Genomic DNA, 24,259 nt, shown 5'->3' on the forward strand with positions numbered 1-24,259 from the left:
TTGTGAATCCCTGACTGCTTAGTTCCTTAATACTTAAACTCCATTAAAGAATAGCATTTTCACAGAGAAATAAAGCCTTAGCATTTGTGGGTTATTAAACTAAGACATATTAACACATTGAGAGTCTTAAAAATCTATCATCGTTGGGCTCTCAGACTTTTGTAGCACATAAACATTCTGAATTTCTTTCTCTCTCACTAATAAGTATGAAGGATGGCTGATGGTGGATGTGATAAAGTTAGTGGGGTGTTTAATTTTAAGATATAATAAAACCAAACACAGGGCCTACTGCAGAGATGGGATTAGTAAACATTCCTTGAATGAGGGAAGGAAGTCAAATTTGATCCCCAAATTCACATCTAGCTTTAATTCTGAAGTAAATTTTGTTCGAAACAGACTATTGCTTTAATAGAACCTTGATACCAAAAAAAAATTGGTGGGTATAAATCAACTTAATTATTCTCAAAATAAGATTTAAAAAAAAGTCCCTCTGCCTTCTGTTCAGTTCATTGGCATGGCAACCCTCTTCGATTTACTGATCTAACATTGAATTCAGCAAAAATGCCTCTTGATTTCCATGGTCTGTATTTGCATATAAGCCTCTTCCCCAGACTGTGGGGCCCATTTGAAAAAAGGAAAAGTATCTTCTAGCTCTGACACCTAGCTGGTTCATTGTCCACATGGATGAGAGAGAGAAACGTAACAAACTGAACTGCAAGTGAAAGCCGGCTCTGTGGCCAATCAGTGCAAAGTGGTTCTCATTCATGCAACCAGCAAGCATTTTCTGAGCACCCAGTGTATGTGCACTGTTCTGGCACCTGGGACAAAGACATGCCAGGATTCTAAAGGCCAGGATTCTAAAGAGCTCAAACCAAGGTCTTGCATCTCAGTAAGCCGGGACTGAGCTCACAGGTGTCATTCATTCCTTCAGGTCCTCTTTGTAGTCTCTTTCCAGCACACCGCAGGATCCAAGTGATGCACAAACTTCTAACATACTCTACTTTTGAGAAGGGAACTTACTGTTTGAGGGTACTTGATGTCCCCCTCATTGCCCATGCTTACCGCATGATTTCCTTTGTTCTCCTGGGCAGAGGGGCGTTCACGAGATCCGCGAGATCAGACAGTTCCACTTCACGGGCTGGCCGGACCACGGCGTGCCATACCACGCCACGGGTCTGCTGGGCTTTGTCCGGCAAGTCAAATCCAAGAGCCCACCCAACGCCGGCCCGCTGGTGGTGCACTGCAGGTAAGCAGACCCGGAGCTGCCCAAGGGGCACAGCTTCCAGTGGCCATGATAAAAACGTTCTGGAAGCAGTTAGAGGTGTTGGGTGCTCAACATTGCGAATGTGCAAAACGCCACCAATCTCAGCACTCTAAAGTGTTCATTTTATGTCGTGTGAATTTCACCTCTCTACAAGAAAATAGAGTAAAACAGATGCCACCCAGTGGTCCCTTTTCCTCCCCTGACGGAGCCTCTTCTTCCTTCAGTGCTGGGGCCGGAAGGACCGGCTGCTTCATCGTCATTGATATCATGCTGGACATGGCGGAAAGGGAAGGTGTGGTGGACATCTACAACTGCGTCCGGGAGCTGCGTTCCCGCAGGGTGAACATGGTGCAGACGGAGGTACCAGTGCTTCCCCGAGCTCAGACCCCCAATGCCACACCTCCAACCCCCCACCCAGAACCAGAAGCAAAAGAAAGCCTGCGACTGGCCCCTCAGAACTCCCTAGAAGGAAAAAGGAAAATGATATACCTGGCAATGCTTGTTTCCTCCCTCCCTCCCTCCGTTCCTTCTTTCCTTCCTTCCTTCCTTCATTTTATTTTTCCTTTCATAATCAAATAACAAAGGCCAGCAGTTTTCAGGGAACAGAATCTGTAGCCATAAGCCTAAATTTGCCTTGTCTCTCCACATGAAGCATCCAGGGTTTCAATATCGTTTCTTTCATCACGTCTTTTAAACTAGCTGGTAACCAGAGCTAGTTTAACCAGGCCTTCGCCAAGTAGTTTTAGGGTAATCTCTGTGGCCAAGTAGCTTTGGGGCATTCTGCTTACATTTGCTCTTCTCCAGGGATACTGAGAAGAAAGGAGCCTACTGTCCCTAAAAATTCCACCCCTTGGCCTGGCATTGTGGGAGCATGCATGTTTTATAGAAGTGTCATTTCAACTAATAACTCTCTAAATAGGAATTCGAGCTCTATCAGGAATTTAAATTTTTGAGAAGAAGTATTAGGTTCAGTCCTTAGGAAATTCCTATTTTGACTAACACTTAAGTGTTTGAAGTAGGCTTTGCACCCACATGGAAAATAATTCAAGAATAGAATGAAGAATAAGGAATAATCTCCTATGTTTAGACTGTGCTTTAAGTCTACAAAACCAAGGGAAGCCTAATTTTATTTTTTAAAATATAGAGAAAAGTAGTAGAAACTGTAAATGCTACTTTCATGTCTTTTTTCTTTACATTAAGAATATTTTGTTTTAAAGATAGTAATGATAGTAATTTATTTTCTAATGTACTTTACTTTGGGCAAATGTTGCCACATCTATTTTCTTACTGGATCCCCTTTTTCTGAGGTGTTATCTCACAGGATTGGGCTGTTTTTGAAAACTGAGTCCTAGCTATTTATAGAAATTAAATTAAAAAGTTAAAAAAAAAGTAACAAGCACCATTTTTACATCTCATGCATTTAAGAGCAGTAATTAGTATGGTAAAACTTTCCTAATTAATTGTAGGGAAAGTCAGGGCCAATTCAGAATTAGAGGACTGATTTTTTAAACTGGATTTATTTTGCATACATTCAGGCTCTCTTCTATGGACATGTAAGGGCTTCTAAAATTATCACCTTAATTAATGTTTTAAAATAAGTAGTTCCAAGTGCTCAGAACAGTTTGTTTTCATAGCAATGTCAAATTTCTTTAGAACCTTCTTTACACTATTAATCTGGGTAGCAAATCCTCTTTTCATTATAGGTAGGTAAAATTCTGCTCATTCCTCATCTGAAACATTGAGTTGCAAATTAGAGGAATCAGAGTTCCATCCACAGTGGATGGGATCTGAGTCCCATCCACGGTGTGATCACGGAACTTGCTCTGATACTTTTCAGTGGCTGATTGGCTGCCCCATCCCTTTCAGCTGCCACGTGTCCACAGGTAACTTGCCCTTAGGGGTGCTGGTCCTGAAATACCCATTCTTCCGGTAGTCAAGTTCGGGGACCACATTGCTCTCTGTCAAGAATGCATTGTCTACGACAGATGACTGTTCCATTGCCTGGATTTTGTGGGGTTAAAGTTCTACTGAGTCTTGTATCTTCCCTCCTTCCCTGGCTCTCTCAGGTACCCTGAGTTCTCCATTACTAACTGAGTTTGCCAGGGCTGCCTTGCCAAATGCTGCACGGTGGGTAGGCTTAAACAACAGGAACTCACTGCCTCCTGGTTTGGAGGACAGACGTCCAACATCAAGGTTTTGGTAGGGCTTGCTTTTTCCGGAGCCTGTAGCCTTCTGGCAATCCCCCATTACCCACTTTTGTTTCCCCTGACTTCTAGCTTCCACTTCTGTGCCTAACATCCCTTGTGCGGAAGGATTTCACCCACAGTGGATGAAGGGTGCACCTTACCCAGTAATAACGTCTTCCAAGGGCCTGTTTACACATGGGCTCCCACCGCGGGGACTGGGGCTAAGGCTCTCACATCCCTGACACTAACCGCTCTGTCCGCCCTGCCAGGAGCAGTATGTGTTCATCCACGATGCGATTCTGGAAGCCTGCCTTTGCGGAGACACCTCCGTCCCGGCTTCCCAAGTGAGGTCTCTGTACTACGACATGAACAAGCTGGATCCGCAGACCAACTCTAGCCAGATCAAGGAGGAATTCCGGGTAAGATATGCCCAAGGGATGGGCAGATGGTCTGTGGCATTACCCCTAGCAGAGCCACTGACACTCAGCCCTGGAACCTCTGGGCTAACACAGGGTTTCTCACGCTCAGCACTGTTGGCATTCGTGCCCAGGTAATTCTGTCTCTCCAGACGCCAGTCACACCCCAGTCCCAGTTGTGATAACCAGAAATGTCTCCAGACCTGGCCAAATGCCTCTGGGGGTGGAGGCAGCACTGCCCAGTTGAGAACCACTATCAGTCAGAGCTGTTTCCTTCCCCAGGAGAGCAGACACCACGTAGCCCCAACATCGAGCCCCCCACCACCATCCACAGTGTGGAACTTCAGAACTTCAGAACACTTCCTGGACAGTATTTCTTCATGGCATCCCCTGTTCTCAAGCTTTGTCTAAATATACCTGGTTCTAGAGCCAAACTCTTGCTCGGCAGCTTACCTTCCAAATCCTCGGATGTCCAGCCCCAGGTGGCTTGCATGGCATATAATCCTAGGGACCTGCAGTGGCCCCGTGTCAGATGGACCATGCCTAGATGAGGCCCAGATAGGGAGGAGAGAAATAAATCTCACTGCCTGGGGTGGGGGCCCCAGGTTTGGGGGTGGGGGGTGTCTGTGTGTTTGACATCTGTGTGTCTGTGTGTGTCTTGTCTGTGTGTCTGTGTGTCTGTCTGCATGTATCTGTGTGTTTGTGCCTGTGTGTATCTGTGTGTGTCTGTGTATCTGTGTGTGTGTGTCTGTCTGTGTGTGTCTGTGCGTCTGTGTGTCTGGAGGTGGGGGGAGTTGACTCGCAGGGGCCCTGGCCCGTCTAGCCGCTGGCCATGGGGTTCCCTAACGCCACTGTCGCCCCCTCGCAGACCCTCAACATGGTGACGCCGACGCTGCGGGTGGAGGACTGCAGCATCGCGCTGCTGCCCCGGAACCACGAGAAGAACCGCTGCATGGACGTGCTGCCCCCGGACCGCTGCCTGCCCTTCCTCATCACCATCGACGGGGAGAGCAGCAACTACATCAATGCGGCGCTGATGGACGTACGCCCGGGGCGGGGGCGGGGTGGGGGGCGCCTCGGGCTACTCTCCCGCGCGCCCCCTTTCCCAGCGCGCATGTCCACTTCCACCTGCGCTTTGGAGACGGGGCTGCGGGTCTCAGTCTCCCGGGGACAGCCCGTCGGGAGGTTGAGATAAATGACAGCTGTCCCCGTTACCCACCGAGCATCAGCATTTTACACCTGTCGGCCAGGGAGAGCCAGAGACAGCGATTGAGTCACCAAGGCAGTGAAGCGGGATGATATGGTTTGCAGGATTATTGCGGTTCTCTTTCTACCTAATTTAGTCAGTAATTAACATCGGGGAAAAAATGCCTGTCAGTACAGATAGCACAACTCATTACTTCCTGTCAGTCTGTTTTCCTCTAACTGGATGAACATTTGCTGTTCGATTGATGGAAAGAGTAAATGAATATTTCCAGTGCTAATATGGAAATTTTGATTGTGTTTGTGTGATATTAGTAAAAGGGTACTTAAACTTGTTTGAAGCTCTCCAGAGCTGTAAAAAGCATTTGTGTCCTTGTAAGGCAAGAATAAGTAACGATGTCACCCATAGAAGTGATACATTTTAGGAAAGGTAGAATTATTTCAATTATGCTTTAATGTGGTAAAACAAAGTTAAATTTTTCTCCATTAAAATCATTATGTACGGGATCGATATTGCCCTTCTACCAGAAATATCAAAACATTCATAAAAGATATTATACTTTATCATTTTTATTTTGCAGACACGTCCATATTTCATCTATTTAGGTGTTGTAAATGGTGCTAGCTTTCAACAACTGTTAAATATGTTCCGTGTTCTGGGCCACAGGTTTCCGTGTGTACAAAATAACTTTGCTTCCTCCTTTGAGGTCTTCCAGTATATTTAGATCCCCCTTGTTTGTGTTTGCAGAGCTATAAACAGCCTTCAGCTTTCATAGTTACCCAGCATCCTTTGCCAAACACAGTCAAAGACTTTTGGAGATTGGTCCTGGATTACCACTGCACGTCGGTCGTTATGCTAAATGATGTGGACCCCGCCCAGGTGAGACCTGTTAGTCACCTAGTCAGAGCAGGTGTCATGGTGTCAAGCCTGTGTCTGCTTTGTTTGCACATTGAGAAGTGCAGGTGTCCGTGCCAGGTTGCAAACACCAGGCAGGCTGGGGAACCACGGACGCTGAAGGACAGATGTTAAAAATCAGTTGGAATTAGGGGTGAGAGCAGAAAGTTTGTTGAAACCAAAAAGTCAGGCAGAAGACACAGACATGGGAGTGACAGGGCCAGACGGGTCAGAGTGTGAGCTGTTTCAATCAGACATATATGCTTTGGCAAAGAAACAGCCGAAGTCACAGCTATACAAGAATCTGAACACACCAGAGCTGAAAGCAAGGAAAAGTCATCAGAGAACAGTCAGGGAAGGCTCTAACATCTGATGCAGGCCTCATCCCATTCCTCGAGTGGTTATGGGTTGTGTGCCCCGTGGCAGAGCTCACCTGGAGGCCCCAAATAGAGATGATGATGGGGGTGGGGGTGATAGCGGATGTGTAGAAAGAGGCGAGCAATTTTAAGAGACAGTAATTAATTTTTGGAACTCTTTGATAAAGCTATAAAAAGACAGGAAATTGGGACTTGGAAATAAGAGAAACTGAGAGTGATAAATTGGGCTTCTACGTAGCTCTTTTTCACCATCCAAAGAGAAAGAATTGGACAGCGATGGCTCGATATTGGGAACAGGGTTCCTGTAAGCACAGTGGTCCTTTCGGAATTGGATTTATTGTTGCTTTCATTGCTTTGAGATATGGTTGTGCTGATCACAGACCCAAGTTTGCACTAAGCATGTATTAAGAATTAACTTGTTCTGGAACTGAATTAATTTCTTCCCTAGTAGAGACTAATTCTTAAAAACAGAGAGAGGGATCTGAACTTTTTCAGCATCCAAACTGGATAAGATTTCTCCTTCCTAAAATCTGTTTTGTTACCATCAATCAGCCATAAATGGCATGGACATTAAATTCAGTTCTACCATGTTTTTAATTATGTTTGAGGCACTATATTATATTGTTAAGGCTCTATCCTGAAAGCTAGTTAATGAAATAATAACGATAATCCTTGTTCTCATCTAGTCATTTCACTTAAGAAGCTTAAATATTTTAGAATTCTTCTGCCGGTGACCCTCTTAGAGGATGCATTGCAGCCATTTATTAAGACATGCAGACAGCAAGGCCCTGGGAGCTTAAAGGATCAGCCAAAGACACAGCTGGAAGTAGAAAATCAGGACTCTTGGTTCTAACTTAGAATGGCATGGGTTAAATTTCACTAGATCCAAATTCTTTGTCATAAAAGATGGTTACGGGATAAAGGGCTTGTTCCCTATTTAGAATCATTCTGTTTTTCCTGAAATATAGTGATTGTAACTGTTTTCCTTCAGATTACTGAGTAAGACTTAAATGATTTTAGTGTGTTCTTTTTGAACAACAGTGTTTGAATTCTAAAGCTACATTCAAAGCCCAAACTATCTGGCCTCAAACCAACACTTGGGTGTTTGGGGGTAGGAGAGACAAAAAGACTACAGTTCTGTTCAGCAGACAGAGCAGATTTTCAGAGTGAGGGAAAAGAGGCTCCTGGGATTCTGTCTTTTCGAGAACACTAAACAGCATTTGAACTTAAAGGCTTTGCAATTGTACAAGAATAGCGCTCAACTATTTTAAGTATTTATAGGTCTGGTTCACGACCAGGCTACGCACCATTTAAGCCATTTTCTACACTTGGTTTATTCTGGAAGAGTGTGGAATGCAGTGTTCCAAGAGCAAAGCAGGGGTTTGGGCCATTCATATTTCTCCAGTGTAAGTGACAAGCTTTCAGTCCAAGCTTAAACGGAGAGAGCAAGAAGGAAGCAAAACTAGCTCAGTCAATGGAAAAATAGACTGAACGGTTCAAAATGCTTTAATTACCGTCTCAATTTCCCAACATAATGCCTATTAATTTTAACAGTGGGTACACTTGGGTATCAAAAGGGAAATAAACATCAGCATGCTGTAGTTTGACAAGACAGTTTTATAACTTGTCGCCAGGAAGTGCTGGTAAGGAAGGAAAATTTTCATGGAAGTACTCTTTAAAAATACACAAATGTAATTTTGAAAATACTGTAGACTTAGCTAGCATCAAAGGTCCCCTTAGCTATCCTACTTTCAGTCTGGATCATAAAGTCAGAACCTTTAGCTTCCCTGTAATGGAGAAAGAGATTGCTGTTTCGATTGACCCATTGTTAATTGAAAAATATCTTGCCCTCTTGAATGTAAATTAACCATTGCAATCTTTGACAATGAGAGTTTAGATCCTTCAGAAAATAAAATTCATCAAAAAAAGAAGAGAGAGAGATCGAGAATGGGAGGAAGGGAGGGAATGAATGAATGAATGAAAGAATGAATGAATCAAGGAATCAGCAGCAGCCAGTGGATTCTTCTTTTGTGGTGCAAAGACTAGCATTCACCATTTTGCTTAAAATGAGGTGATATATTTTGTATCTTCTCTGGACCCAATAAAAACATGTTATGAAATAATAAAGTAATTCTCTTTGCTCCCTACAAACCATTTGTCCCTTAGGTAAATTAGAAAGAGAAAAGTTAAAGGCTGCTTCAAATAAAGTCAATGGAATATGATGTCCCAAAAGAAGTTTAATTTCAAACTTTAAATGCCCATCAGGGTTTCAGGGGTTAGGAAAGGTTTTTGAAAAGACGAGATCTCAGGGCCTCTTCCCACCTGACTTTCTCCAAGTTTAGTGTTTTTGTAGGGTAGTGGCATCATGGCAAATGCCACTTACCCCACTGATTGTACATTATGTTTGTGCAAAAGTTCCAGTTAACCAGTATCACCAATGCCTGGGGTTTAGTCCCTAAGAAATTATGTTTTTAATTAAAACCACCTCTAGGTTAAAAAGTAAAGCATTTACTGTTGTTACACCAGATTTCCTAGATCTGAGCGGGGAAGATTCAGATCAGAACATGGAAATGCAACTGTTTTAGTTTTCCTTGGCTCTCAAGCAATTGCCATGCAAGGAGACCACTTAAACAATGGGAATTTATCGGCTCACGGTTTTGAGGCTGGGAGCAAGTCCACATCAAGGTGTCTTCAAGGCAATGCTTTTCCCCAGCAACCATCCTTGGTCCTTCGCTGGTGACACGGCAAGGCACATGGCCACGTCTCCTGGTCCCTCTCTTCTCTTCTGGGTCCTGTTGATGTTCAGCTTCTTGCCACTCCCTCTGTGACCTTCTGTCTGTCTCAATGTCATTCTGCTTATGAAGGTCTCAAGTGATAGGATTGCTGGGCCACACTTTAACTGAAGGAACCTCATCAAAATTTCTGCTCACATGGATTCACACCCACAGGAATGGATCAGGTTTAGGAACATGTTTTTCTGGGGTACACACAGCTGCACACCACCACAGCAACCAACAAATCTGTTTTGAATCATGTCACAAAATACACCTGTTCCCAAAAGTGATAATAAATTACGATGCAAGCCCAGATGGGGAGGGCGGAAATTTGACATTATTGGGTCTGTGCGCCATCAGTGTCTCCTCCAAGGCCAGATAAGAGTTTCTTTCAGCACACAAAAGAGGCTTCCAAAGGTATGTAGAGAACCATGTCCACATGACCTCTTTGGAAAGCAGAATTGTTCAGGACTAAAAGATGCTTTCTGAGAAAAGGGAGGGGAAAAAATACTAAAATAAGGACAGCAGGTATTGGGAATCACCCAACAAGAAAGACCTGAAGTCTGCTTTCTGCAAAGAAAAGAAGGGAAATGAAGTGACACCAGGAAGTATTAAGAATTACTGAATGTTGATACTGACCTTATCCTGACTGTTAGGAGTGAAGTTTCTGATAACTAACCTTGTGTTTTTGTTCTGAATTCAGTTGTGTCCCCAGTACTGGCCAGAAAATGGAGTGCACAGACATGGCCCCATCCAGGTGGAATTTGTTTCTGCTGACTTAGAAGAGGACATCATCAGCAGAATATTCCGTATTTATAACGCAGCCAGAGTAAGAGTCATGGCCAATGTTGCTGATTGTTGTGGTCTTGCTGTCTTCTCATTCATTAAATATTTAGTGCTCACTCTGTACCAGTCACTGCTCTAGGAGTTCAGATACACCAACAAACAAAACCAAGATCCCTGACCTTGTGGAGCTTACATTCTAATGTGAGCAGACAGACAATAAATTATAGATGCAATAAATGAGGAGATTATGAAGTATGTTAGATGGTGAGACATGCTATCGAAACGAGTAAGGGGCAAAGACAGTGGTAGGGCAATGAACAGGAAGGAGAGCAAGTTTCGGTTTGAAATAGGACATGCCTTTTGGGCAAAGGCCTGAAGGAAGTGAGGGAGTCGCCATGTGGCCTCTGCAGAGAGAGCACTGCCTGTGCAGAGGTCCTGAGGTAGGAAAAGTAAAGGATGCTCGTGTGGCTGGAGTGCAGTAAACAGAGGCGAGAGTAGCTGATGAGAGTTTACCCAGAGGGAAGGCGGCTGGGGGAGCAGAGATCACATCCAGCTTTGTCAGCCACGTTAGGATTGTCACATTAGCGCTAAGGAAATAAGGAGCCATTGCAGAGTTTTGGGTAAAAGGATCACATGATACAGATTACATTTTAAAGGAGTACTCTGGCTTCTGTGTTAAGACTGACCTATAAAGGAGTTTGTGAGACTAGCCAGAGAGGCTTTTGCAATAGTCCAAGTGAGAAACCTGCAGAGTGGTGGCAGCTGGAGGTAGTAAGAAGCGGAGAGCCCCTGATAAATTTTGAAGGCAGAGCCGATAAGGTTTGCTGGCAGGTCGGATACCAGGGCATCAGGGAAGACTCTCAAGATTAAGATGACGCTGACATTCACTGAGTGGTGAAAGCCTGTCAGTGCAAAGGATTTGGGATGGGGGTTGGGGGGTTTCTGACAGTGAGAGGGTCTGGAGTTCAATTTGGAGCATGTTCGATTTGAGACGACTATTAAACCTATGAGTGGAATTATCGAGTAGGCAGTTGAATGTTTGAGGGTGAAATTCAGGAGTGAAGCCTGGACTGGTGGGCAAAATGTATGACTTAGTGGACTATCAGTGATATTTAAAGCCATGAGACTGAATGAAATCATCATGTGAGGGAGCAGAGAGAGAAGAGAAGGGATAAGACTGAGCTGAGAAGTGCTCCATCAGTATGAGGTGTGGGAGAGAAGGAGTGGAGGCAGAGAAGGACATGCAAGACCGAGGGGAAAAAGTCTTTCAAGGAGAAAAGAGCCATCGATTATGTCCAACGGTCCTGAAGGCCATGGGAGAGTAAAACTGTGTTGTGGCTTCTCTAAACTAAACTCAGGAACACTCTTTTTGAATCCTGAAATTTAATTTAATTATGACTAAAGATTAATTAACTATCAATACCTTAGCAAGATTCACACCAATAAGCAAATATATACTCACAGAAAAAACAGTGTAATCTATATCACGCTGAGCTTGCAAACATCTCCAGATTATAAGCTACTCTTCACCTTTAATTAATGTCGAATTAAGTAAAGCCACGTTACCACTTAAGGCAATGGGCTCAATGCAATGTTGAGTTATTTTTCACTTGGCTTTTGCAAAATCGCATGTGTTCTGCTTCACTCTTACTTGTCTGGGCTGTCATTTCAAGCACCTGGTTTTTTTATAACAGACGGAGATTAAAACTCATAACTCTTCAGGTCGGCAGAAGCTTCCTTCGTTATTTATAGGCAGCACTTTCCTTTAATAATGGCCTCCTCTGATGAGAAGATCAGATAATTGGAAGCAGCCCACTGCAGTTCAGTGGAGTAAATAATGCCCCTTTTTCTCTCCGCAGCCCCAGGATGGATATCGGATGGTGCAGCAGTTCCAGTTCCTGGGCTGGCCAATGTACAGGGACACGCCAGTGTCCAAGCGCTCCTTCCTGAAGCTCATTCGCCAGGTGGACAAGTGGCAAGAAGAATACAACGGCGGAGAAGGTCGCACGGTGGTGCATTGCTTGTAAGTGCTGGGAGTGACCTCTTCTGACCCTTCTCTCCCCCTCTTTGGTTTCACTACAAATGGAGAAGAAATAAGTAGGATCAGTCCACTCACTAAGGATTTCATTTGCTTTGCAGAAAACAAAATAGGCACATTTTGCATTTGGATGGTGCATCTCAGGTATAAAATAGGCACTGAAACTGCGATTAGGACCCCCCCAAAAAACCCTGAGTGGGGTCAGTGGGGCATTGTAGCCAGCTCCTACTGCTCTTGAGAGCCAAGTGTTAATTTTTCAGGAATTTTGCGTGCTGGTTTTCAAACTGTTGGTAGCTGTAGATCATCAGCAAATGCTTCACATCAGGGGCCCACCCAACCTCACCCCCAAAGCTGGTTTACCAGCACACTCACTATTTGGTAGGTCTGTTGGAAATCGTGTCAGAGGTTTCAATGGATCCCCTCTTTTTTTTCCTTTGTGGGTTTTAGAGCAGTGGTTCTCAAGGCGTGGCCTCCAGGCCAGCAGTTTGACAGTCACCTTGGATCCTGTCATCAGTGCACATTTGCAGAATGCTTCAGATGCATTAAAAGAACCTCTGCTACAGAGCAATGCTTCTCAACACTGACTGCACATTAGAATCATTTGGGGAGCTTAAAAAAAAAAAGATGCCCAGGCTACACTCAAACCAATTAAATCAAATCTCGGAGTGGAAGCCAGACATCAATCCTTTTTTTTTTTTTTTAACATCAGGTTATGTCAGTGTGCAGCCAAGGTTGAGAAATGCTAGAATGTAGAATGCATACTTTTCAAAGCACTTTCACCTGCATTTTCTCATTGCTGATAACATGTAGCTAATCAACCAGCTGGAATTGGCTTAATGGAACAGGCAATTAGAAAGTCATGGCAGTTGGGAAAGATGTTTAGAGAATTTGTAGAAACTTAAAGTATCAGCTTATGTCGCTTTCCAGTGGTGTGTCATTAGACGCACACGATGAAATCTCTCCCAATTTGAAGGAAAAATAAAGTTTTGCTCTGAGCAGATCAACCCTAGTTAGGATTGCAAAGTTGGCTCTCCTCTCAATACCAGCTCCCCCCACTCCCAGCTCCTGGGACCCTCTGAGGCCTTCCTGGCAGCCCAGAACTGCACCCTGCTTCTTTCTCTCTGCCCACCTCTCAGCCAAATCAAAACGTGTTAGTGCCACACTCTGCAAGAGTGAGACTTGCAGACTTCTTCACACTTATCCTCTACCAGAGCTCTCAACCCTTTGTCCTCTAAAAAAGCTGTTGTATTACCCCACTCCCCCTTACTAGTTCCCCTTCCCTCTCAGGGACCCAATGCCTTAAAAATGTTGCTACCAAGAAAATGCCAGAAAGAATTTAACAGCTCTCATTCCCATTTTTATGTATCTGTGTCAGATATAGCCTCACTGTGTAGATACAATCCCAGCAAGGAAACTTGACGCTATAGTTAGAGTTGGTATTGTGTCTATTGGGTTTTTGTGCAATACTCCAAGTAGTTTTCACTTACCCCTTCCTGCATCTGGAGATCCCAGCAGCTGGAGTTGGGAACGTCATGCATGTTCCTGCTTGGAATTATTAGCTGCCAACTAGGGTCAAGGAAAGAACGAACCCCAAGTGGACCCCAAGTGGAAGGAGGAGCGGACAGCCTTAAGACAGGTCTTTCCTCTGCCCCTGAAATCACCACACATCACACCCAACCACTGCCTCATTCTCCCAAGACGCAACTGAAACAGTTGCATCACTCTTCCATGTAACGTGCAAAATGGTGGACGGTTTCTCAGCTGTGGTGGCCTGTGTGCACACCTGGGATCCTACTACCCTCCTGGTAAGAGAATCTCAATTTTTCTTTGGGGAGCCAGACATCTTAGCTCTAAGGTCAACATGGCACTTGGCCCAGACCTAATGAGAATGTTTATATTTGGTTAGATTTATACATCTAAATCTAAGATTATTTTTTTTACCATAAGAAGCAAAGTTAATTAGAATTGGTGTCATCTGGTATTTGAGATGAAAGGATGCTTTGAACTGTGATAACTGCCTGCTGATCTGGAGGCAGGAGCTCTGTGTTCAGCAGCCTGTAGGGCCTCCTGATGGCCATGGGTGGATCCCTGCTCAGAACCACAGTCCGCCAGGGGATGGGAATTGAATGCTTCCTTGAGCCAGGTATACTCAAGGTGAGCTGAGGGTGGATGAGGGAATTGTTTAGTCTTTATATGTATCTCCCAACTAATTAAACCAGAAACCACTTTGCAAGTCTGGATTAAAATAGTGGATGCAGATGATGGTCATCCCCGGCAAGCCGTGAGGGACAAAGCTGCTGGGAGAAGCATGTGGTGCTGAAAGAGGGACACAGACAAACCAGTGGGGCAGAAGGGAAAATCCAGGGACACTCCCACGCCCCAGGCCCACCTGATTTGATCTGCAAGACAGCAGCCTGGGTAAAGGGATTCACATCCTCACCTACACACAGAAATCAATTCCAAATGGACAGCTGCCTAAACGATGAAAAGCAAAGCAAGGAAGGTTCTAGAAGAAATCTAGGACAAAATCTTCATGCGCCTGAGGTAATCAAAGATGTGTTCAATAGGACATGAAACAGCAGCCGTAGAGGGAAATGTTGGTGAATTGGACTTCATTAAAAGAGACACACGTAGTCACCAAATGGCACTGATAAGGTAGTGAAAAGCAAGACAGAGGGTGTGAGGACTACTGCAAGTCAATAGGAAAGAGACAAACCAATTTTTTTAATAGACAAAAGACTTGAACAGGCACTTCATTTTTTTTTTAAAAAAAAAAAAGGATATCCCAATAGCCAGTCAATAAGCATAGAAAAGGTAATCATTAATTTTCAGGAAAATGCACATTAAAACAGGATTGGACACCAGTGCATCCTCACCAAAATGGCTAAAGTTTTAAAAACAAATAATTTTAAATGATAATACCAAGTGTTGCTGAGGTGATAGAGTAACTGGAACTTTTATATCACTGCTGGAAGGAAGTAAATATTGCACAACACTTTGGCATTGTTTGACGGCATCTACTAAAGCCAAATACAAACTTCTGCTCCAAGATATATGACTAACACAAGTGCACATACACACTACAAGACATGTTTGTAGCAGCTTTACTCATAATATCTAAAAACTGGAAGCAGCCCAAATCTTCATCAGCTGTCGGATGCATAAATCATACAGCAGTATATTTATTCAATGGCACCCTACTTAGCAATAGGAAAGAATAAACTGATACTACCACATGGATATTTTGCACATGGATAATCTTGAGTGAAAGCCAGACTCAAAAGAGTATACACTGCAAAACGCAGGCTAGAGAAATGTAGGCTGGGGGAAGCGAGAGCAGCGATTCCCTTTGGTGGTAGTGGTGGTGATGATGGTGAAGGAGAAGAAGGCTTTGGGGCTACCATGTCTGCCATGTCTTAACCTGAACGATGGCTACATGGCGTTTGCCTTTGTAACAGTTAATAGAGATCTATACTCACCGTTGGTGGACCTGATTTTAGGAATATTATGCTTTATTTAAAAGCTGACTTTGAACTTCGTAATGGACCAGTCAAGTTGACACCTGAATGCAATGAAGGAAAGAGGGAAATAGAAAATCACCATCAGGCAAACACCATAGCAGTTGTTGAGACAAGATCCGCCAGTGGATACTAAAATTTAGTGAGTAGAAGTTTGAAGAGAAACAAGATACCCATACAGTCCCAAAGTATTGTCTTAACCACAAAGAGAAAGATAGTGACTTTACAGTAAAAGCAAATCTGGTCAACACCATCATTACACACCATCTAGGTCAACATCTCTAGCAATAAGACAGAAAACATCATGAACCCCATGAAGGACACAACCCCATCTTTGTGGTCTTCTCACCAAAGAGGCACAACCTCATCCCAAGCATGAGGAAACATTAGGCATCCCAAAGTGAGGGAGTTTCTACAGAATAACTGTCCAGGATTCTTCAAAAGTGTCAAGATCAAGAAAGAGAAGGAAAGCCTGAGGAGGTGTCACCTATCCGAGAAAACCAAGAGAAGACAACTAAGTGCCACGTGCAGCCGGAGTCGGATCCTGGACCGGGAAGAGGTCCCTAGTGGAGAAGCTGGTGAAGCTGGGCCTGTAGTTTAGTTAATTGTCTTGTGCCTGTGTTAACTTCCTGGTTTTGACACTGTGCTGTGGTCATATAAGATGTCAAGGTCAAGGGAAGTTGGGTGTACAAGAGAACTCTCTATATCAGCGATTTGCACCTTTTCTGTCAGTCTAAAATCAGTTCAAAATGCAAAGATTTTTTTAAAAAGAACCCTTTGTTTTAGAGATAAATAATGAAATATTAATGGAGTTAAAAATCATAAAAGTCCAGGTATGTCTTTGAACTTAACCCATGCTCACCACCAGTTTCCCTGCAGATACTAGTGAGGTATTTATTCACTGAGTTTTCTGCTGGGGATACTTTCCATGAAAATAGCTAAAGTGCAGCATTGAGGTGACATAATCTAGGGCTGAGGCAATGCCGGGGGAGGAGAACATGCTAGTTCTCTGTGACCTCCAGTGACAGGTGACCTTTGGGCCAATGCTGTAGCTCATCAACTCCATTTGCTTTAGTTGGGAGAATTGGACTGGGTGGGGGGTGGGCAGCTCAAGGGATTGGATGCCACGTTTCCATGGTTAGTGTGAGGGCTTCACGGAAGGCAGTGTGGTCAAACCATTTTTATGTCTTCTCTGACAGAAATGGGGGTGGCCGCAGTGGTGCGTTCTGCGCCATCAGCATTGTCTGCGAGATGCTCCGGCACCAGAGGGCAGTGGACGTGTTCCATGCTGTGAAGACGCTGCGGAACAACAAACCCAACATGGTGGACCTCCTGGTAGGTGCCCAGCCCGCTGCCCAGGGCCCCTTCCCCGTGAGCCTCCCCTGCAGACCCCTCGCCATGCCTCAGACTGGCCAGGAAACGTTCACACAGACGAAGGGCTCATTTTCAAAAGTGTAATGCCGTCGCTTCACTTGAAAGGCTTCTCTCCCTCTTTCTTTTCCTCCCTCTTCCTCTCTCACTTTGCTTTCTCACAAGGAGACTTTGTCTACACTCCTTTGAGCTGTGGAAATAGCTGAGCCTCCCAAGTGAACATCCTTATTCGTTTTCTTTCCAGCAGCGCCTTCTCCTCAGTCCTTGTGGGGAGGAAATAATCATAGCAAATGCAGTGCCAGATTTTCAAATTATATATTTTATAAATAGTTTAATCGCCTAATATTTATCAAAGCCATGAATTGGAGTTTGACATCCAGAATATTGCATTTAATTATGGTGGCCATGTCTGAGAAAAGGATTAAAGGGGTAGAGAAACAAAGGGCTGTGTGCAATTATTTTCTTAGAGTAGTTCATGAAATCTCATTTTTTGTGGCGCTGTTGAAATGCCAACCACTGGGTCTCAAGAATAGTTGAAGAGTTTAAAAGAGGAAGCTGTTAGATTAGGTTTTTGTACTTCTCTGTTAGAGGAGAAAGGATCCGCAGAAAATAGTAAGAGTGACCCCAGGGTGGGAGAATGGCCAAGGGCGGGGGCTGGTGAGGACAAGCTGACCGATGCTGACCAGCTCCGAAAGCCTGTCCAGCTTCGTCCACAACATTGCAGCGGGGAGGTGAAAATAAAAAAATATATAAAGAAACTAAATAGAGTGTTGAGATTCAAGCTAACGTTGAGAAAGTAGCCAAGTTCCCCATCTGAAATTTGAGAAACCATTAAAACAGTGTCATGGGCCAGGTTACGATAGATCTGAGTGAGGACTCGCTCCTGGGACAGAGCCAAGCCCTGGCCATCATGCCTCTCTCCATGGACATCAGCTTTTCCATCCATGCCAGACAAGCTTTCCTATTCTAAGAAGGCTGATGGTGTCTGGGGAACAAGCTGCGAGAAGCCTGTTGACCAGATGCCTGTTCAAAACTAGTGGCCATGACTGCATTGGCTTCTGGGACAAAAAGGATGGGGCATCCCAAACTCCCTCCCTCTTCTCCCCTGCTCAAGCAGAGGCCCAGGAAACCCCAATTCTAGTCTTGACTCCTTTATTCATTCAAGTTCAACGGCCTCGGACAACCTAACTTGGGCCATTTACGTGTTCCTTGGCAAGTCAACCAACTTTTCAGGGCCTTTGTTTTGTAAAATGGGGATAATATTAGACCTTTCTGGCTGCTGTGATGAGATGATACTTGTGAAGATGTTTTGGAAATTGCAGATATGAGAAATGGGATTCCTGATAGTCCAGAAGTCTACAATACGTCATGCTTGTGGGCCCCTGCACGGTGGAAGGGAGAGGAGGATGCTAGCAGCCAGTATGTATGTGGTGCTTAATAAGGACCCAGTGCCATTCTATACACCTTCCAAATGCTAACAGGTTTGATGTGGATGAGATGAAAGCCTGATTGGTGTGCTCCGTGCATTCAGGCTTCTCTAGAACGAGCCCTTCCTGAGGGCAAAGGGCTGTCTCATTCCCCGGTACCCAACATGAATTTTAAAAGAGTTCTACCACCCACTGCTGAATTCTCAGTCTTCTGGATTTGGGTTGGGGGTTGAGGAAAACAGCTGAGAAAAGGGCAGTCACGCAATCAGAGATGGCCCAGATTTAGGACAGCTGAGAAGGCTGGCAGAAGTTGGAAAGAAATGCGTAAGTTAAAATATTCTGACCATGACTTCCTTTGGTATTTAACCTTACTGATTGGGAGACAGATATGTAGCTTCCAAACTTTGGTTGGTGCTTGGGCAAAGTTGACCTTGATTTAAAAAAACAAAAAAGTCATCTCTCTCACTGCAGCCTGAATTAAGCAGATTATTAGATACAGACCCTTTCAGGCCACTCCTTGAATGGTTCTGGCTATAGCTTTCATCCTGCATGCATTTTTATGGGAAGAAACATGGCTTTTTCCAAATCGTGGTGCAGACTCTGGGACAGGGCCAAATCTTCATGCAATGAAGAGACCAGGTGGTCAGATGGAAGAAAGCCTCTGACCCCTGCTCCGCTGTTCTATAGTAATTTGGGAGTTTTTATGGCTACATGTAATTCTAATGGAGAAAACAGGATTTTGGTTGGCCTGTGGTGGTTTGGAACTATATATACCCCTCCAAAAAAAAAACATGTTCTAAAAACTAATCCATTCCTATGGTGTGAACCCATTGTAAGTAGGACCTTTTGGTGAGGTTCCTTTAGATAAGGTGTGACTCAACTCAATCAGGGTGGGTCTTAATCCTATTACTGGAGTCCTTTATAAGCAGAATGAAATTCAGGCAGAGAGAAAGAAAAAACCATGGGAAGCAAGAAGCTGAAAATCAGTGGAACTTGGAAGATAAGGGAGAGGCCAGGAGAGGCCGTCATGTGCATTGCCATGTGACGGAGGAGCCCAGGATCAAGGATCACCAGCAGCCAACCCCAGAATGCCACCATCTTCATGAAGAAAGCAGTTCTTTGAGGGTGCCTTGATTTGGACCCTCTCCTAGCCTCAAAACCATGAGCTAATACATTTTCATTGTTTACACCAACCCATTGCATGGCATTTACTTAAGGAGCCAAGGAAAACTAAACCAGGGCCCAAACTCCTAAATTTTACACTAGTTTTAGAACAAGGTCAGTGACTGAGAAATGTAAGAAAGTTTTTCAATTTCCTGGGGAAAATCAATGTCTTGGAAATTGGTCATGGTGACTGTTAGCAGGATAATAGATAATATATGATGACCGGAGAAAACAATGTCACGGTGCTCTCTTCAGCAGGTTTGAAGCTTCCGGAATTGAATAGAATGTCTTGTCTTTTTTTGGTTTGTTGTTTTACAATTTCTATTTAGTTTGGTACTCATGCATGTATATGTTGGTTGAGGGAATTAATTAACTTAGGTCAGGATGATAAAATCTATTATGATTTTATTGGTTATAAATGACCATCAGAGACCTGAGTTTTTCTTAAGTACAACATTGTGTAAACAGCAGCTGAAAAGAGCAGTGTAGTGTGTCTTCTTAGCTACATCATCATAGAAGATTCTACAACTATGTGCTGGAGAGGCCTGGGGAGGGTTTCTGGACTGGCCTGCCTGGGACGCAGCGTGGGAGAGAGTGGGGGAGCCCTGGCCCAAGCCTCAGCCTCCCCAAATCTCCTTACTCTGTTGTCACATGGACTGCGATCCATGACACCCCTCCACTTGGACCTCTAAAATTCTACTGCTGGAAGACCTCTGAGAGGGCAGGACCAAGTATGCAAAGAGAGTCTGTCTGTCTGTCTCCACCCTGCTTTGCATCTCTAATTTTCTAAATCACGTCTGCATTTGAAAATTCATCAATTCAGTTGGAAGCATGGCATCCTCAAGGGAGAGCCACAAGGCTCCAAAGATTTATTTCTCCAAATGTGTAGCTTGAGAGGCTCTGAAGAAAAGCCAGTTGATTGTCCGGACGACAAATAATTTATAACACAAGACTAGATTGTTTTGTCCTGTGGGCACAGCCAGATTTCTCCAGACCCTGTTTTCCAGCCCAGCTTCCAAGTTATACATATTTCAACCAGCCTCAAGAACCCATCAAAGAACCAAGTCCCAGGAGAACAGAGGAAGCCGCCGCGGTCTGAGATTCACCACCTCTCTCCTCGTTAGATCCACACAGGGTCCCCAGGGACAGACTCATTTAAGCTATGACAGTTGTGGGCAAACAGGCTGCTTCAAAAACTCAGTTCCCTTTCTCACCTCTGCCTTTCTCGCTTGGCTTCTGAAGTTTCCACGGCTCTGTTTTAACAGAGAAGCAGACTTTAGGGGATAGGTCTTGCCTAGAGAAATATATAAGTTCTGGGGAGTACTGGAAACTTTGGAGGCCTGCAATCTGCCAGGCTGAACGGCGTCCTGACTTAGAATCTTACCCAGGGAATCAACCAAAGGGCACCCATTCTCCCCAGAGTGTCCTCTGCAAATCTGGCAAAGCTGCCTTCTGACGAACACTTTAAATAATCATTTGTTTTTGAGCTACACGTCAGCTGGAGCCTCCCAACTCTTGAAATCAAGTAAGTTGGGCCAAATCCTCAGAATAGAAGGACAGAGCCCATCTCAGGTTTCTGTAAATCCCCTGGAACTTACAGTTTCATGGTGACATATGACTCCAGAATCTGCCCTGTGGAAACCTGGCCACGAAAGCTATGCCATCCTCTACAACCACCACCTGGCAACAGCAGTGCTCACTCACAACATTAATGAACGACTGCAAATGAGGGCCAACTTGAACCAGAACCACAGGCCTCTGCGTTCCTCATGTCCTCCAGGCCCCCTGCCACCTGCTGAAGCCTTTGGCCCTACTTCCCCTCCTCCCTTTTCTGTTCCCACGATCCCACCCACAACCCCTTCTCTTCTGTGTCCTCCTTCTCAGGAGCAAAGAAAATTTCTGCAGAGCACACATAGCCTTGGAAGTCTCTTCTTCTGCCCAAGCCACTTGTCAAGGTATTTTCCCAAATGAAGGCAGTCTTCCCTCTAAGAGAAACTCTGGTCTTAAAAGATAGTAAAATTTTACCTGCTGACATGTCACTGCTATGACCAGGCAACACATCATCTTAATTCCATTCAACTCAGCAAGTACATTCCAGCATCCAGTACTTGGATGGGCTGGGTAGTGGATACTAGAAAAGTTGAAGACATGATCCCTCCCTCCGAGAGCTTGGAAAGAATTGAGGCAGCAGAACATAAATCCTCATCTGTAAAGTAGGGATAAGAATACTCATCACAAACCCATCACAAAAGGTCACATGGCGTATTATTCCGTGTATACAAAATGTCCAAAATAGACAAATCCATAAGGGCAGAAAGTACATTAGTGGTTGCCAGGGGCCAGTGACAGCTAATGGGTACAGGGTTTCTTTTGGGGGTGATGAAAATGTTCTAAACTCAGACCATGTACAGCTCTGGGAACATACTAATAACCAGTGAATTGCAGACTATAAAGGGTGATTTTTATAACATGTGAATTAGATGTCAATACAGCTGTTACTTTAAAAAAGTAAGACATCTTTAAAAAAAAATACTGATCATTGATTCCTGTAGGGCTTTTGTCTACAAAGCATGGTCCCGTCACTTACCTTATGGCACACCACTGCCAGAAGGCAGAGGAAGAACTGCTACTACATCCCCCTTTCACAGAGCAGGAAACTTTCCTAGAGTTTTAAATCAGTGGAATGCAGAGCTATAGTCTGAATTTGTTCCCCCACTTCAAGCCCAAGGTTTCTCGACTATTTTAGTTTTCTGGCTGCCAAAGCAAATACCATGCAATGGGTCGGCTTAAACAATGAGAATGTACTGGCTCACAGTTTTGAGGCTAGGTGAAAAGTTCAAATCAAAATGTCACCAAGGCGATGCTTTCTTCCCATAGACTGGCGTTTTGGGGCTGGCTGCCGGTGATCCTTGGTCCTGGGCTCCTCGGTCACATGCCAACGCACATGGCGGCGTCTCCTCGCTTCTCCCTTCTGAAGCCCGTTGACCTTCCGCTTCTTGCTTCCTGTGCCTTTTTCTCTCTCTGCCTGAATTTCATTCTCTTATGAAGGACTCCAGTAATAGGCTTAAGACCCATCCTGACTGAGGTGGGTCACATCTTAACTGCAGCAATCTCATCAGAAGGTCCTACTTACAATGGGTCCACAGCACAGGAATGGATTAGGTTTAAGAACATGTTTTTCGGGGCACATATGGCTCCAAACCAACACAACTACCATCCCTCAGAGTCTCCCCAAAGCCATTTCACCAGCTTAGAGGCCCAGACTAGAGCAGAGCTATCAGGGTTCGTCAGGGAGACAAAAGGCAAGGGAAAAGTCAACCATGAGAGAAAAATTCCGAACGGAATTTAGCCAAATATATAATCACAAAACACATGGGAGTCTAAGGGGGAGGGATCAGTTATTAAAGTTATGGCTAATGTTGTGGGACTGATTTGTTATAGGTTGATGGGTAAGAGCAGGGAGTTGGCAGGAAAGATTCAGGGTAGAAGTTTAAAAAGCAACATGTCCCCGCCAGCTGGAAGAAAGAGTGAACAGTTCAGTGCATGGAGAAGAGGGAAAGGAGTGGAATCTAGTAAGTACTTTACAACCTTAATTTCAGAAAATGGTCCATGAGACTACCCACTCCCCACCAATCCCTACAGTCCTTGTAAGGTTAAGATAAGACGGCACCTGCCTCAGTAGTTCTCAAACCTGGCTGCACGTTGGAGGCACCCTGGGAGCTTTAAAACAGATTCACAACCCAGCCCCCATGCCCTCCCTCTACACCCACCTACTACACCCCCCCCCCATTCTGAGTTAAATGCTCTGGGGCAGGCTTAGGCATCAGGCTGGTAAAGGCTCCCCAGGTGCTTCTAATGTGCAGCCAAGGTTGAGAAACTCCGTCTCTAACCTAGAAGGGCTCTCAACCCTATTGCCCATTGGAATCACCTGGGGAGCTTATAAACCCACCAGAGCCCACGCCAGGTGAGCCTGCCATGCAGCCAGGGCTGAGAAGTGCTCACAGGGATTAAAAAGCCACTCCCTGTCTGAACCAAGGCAGGCCTCTGGGTATGTAGAAAGCCTTCCTGCCCTCGCTTCCCATCCCCAACTTACTGCAGACCTCGTCCACATACATTGCATGGTGTTGAGGTTCTCCGCCGCCGAGACTCTCCCTTTCTTTCCTCTTGAGTACACTGAAAATAATATACTCTGCAATGGATGCCCCTACAAAGTGGCATGTGGTGTGGGCCTGCAGTTCTCCCCCTTGTGCAGAAAACACAATCGACTAACTCACACTTATAAACTAGTCCCTCTATATCTCTACTTGTAGAATAATGTTATATTTACAGGCTATTTGGAAGGCTTTGTGTATGTGTGTTAGAGTGTGTGTGAATGTGGGTGTGAGCATCTTGGGGTGTGTGGATGTGTGTTGGGAGTGGGTGCATGGTGAGTGTGCATGTATGTTCCTGCATGTGTGTATTGGTGGATGTGCATGTTTGTGCATGTGTGCATGTCAGTGGTTATGTTTACATGTTTGTGGGTGTGTGTGTTGAGTGTGTGTGCATATGTGTGCAGGTGTACATGGTGGGTGTGTGTGCATGTGCATATGTGTAATGGGTGTACATGTTGGGTGTGAATGCATGTGTGTTTTGGTGGGTGTGCATGTATGTGTGTTGGTGGGTATGTGTGCGTATTTGTGGGTTTGGGTGTGGGTGTGTTTTGGGTGTGCATGCATGTGTTGGTTATGTGTGCGTGTTGGTGGGTGTGCATGCATGTGTGTATTGGGTGTGCATGTGTGAGCATGTGTGTGTTGGTGGTTATGTGTGTATTTGTGTGTGTGTGTTGGGTTTGCATGTGTCT

General features: G+C 44.7%; 1 protein-coding gene across 5 annotated transcripts in view; it reads left to right on the plus strand.

Moving 5' to 3' along the window:
* PTPRM (protein tyrosine phosphatase receptor type M) overlaps nt 1-24,259 on the plus strand; it is a 792,402-nt gene that overhangs the window by 761,206 nt on the left and 6,937 nt on the right. For all 5 annotated transcript variants that reach the window (XM_037806216.1, XM_037806217.1, XM_037806218.1 and 2 more), the window contains 8 exons: nt 1,092-1,246; nt 1,489-1,624; nt 3,720-3,869; nt 4,735-4,908; nt 5,818-5,949; nt 9,819-9,944; nt 11,761-11,924; nt 16,657-16,792. In XM_037806216.1, coding sequence (XP_037662144.1) covers nt 1,092-1,246; nt 1,489-1,624; nt 3,720-3,869; nt 4,735-4,908; nt 5,818-5,949; nt 9,819-9,944; nt 11,761-11,924; nt 16,657-16,792 — 1,173 coding nt within the window. The remainder of the gene's footprint in view (nt 1-1,091; nt 1,247-1,488; nt 1,625-3,719; nt 3,870-4,734; nt 4,909-5,817; nt 5,950-9,818; nt 9,945-11,760; nt 11,925-16,656; nt 16,793-24,259) is intronic.

This window comes from Choloepus didactylus, chromosome 16, assembly GCF_015220235.1.
Source record: "Choloepus didactylus isolate mChoDid1 chromosome 16, mChoDid1.pri, whole genome shotgun sequence".
Lineage (NCBI taxonomy): Eukaryota > Metazoa > Chordata > Mammalia > Pilosa > Megalonychidae > Choloepus > Choloepus didactylus.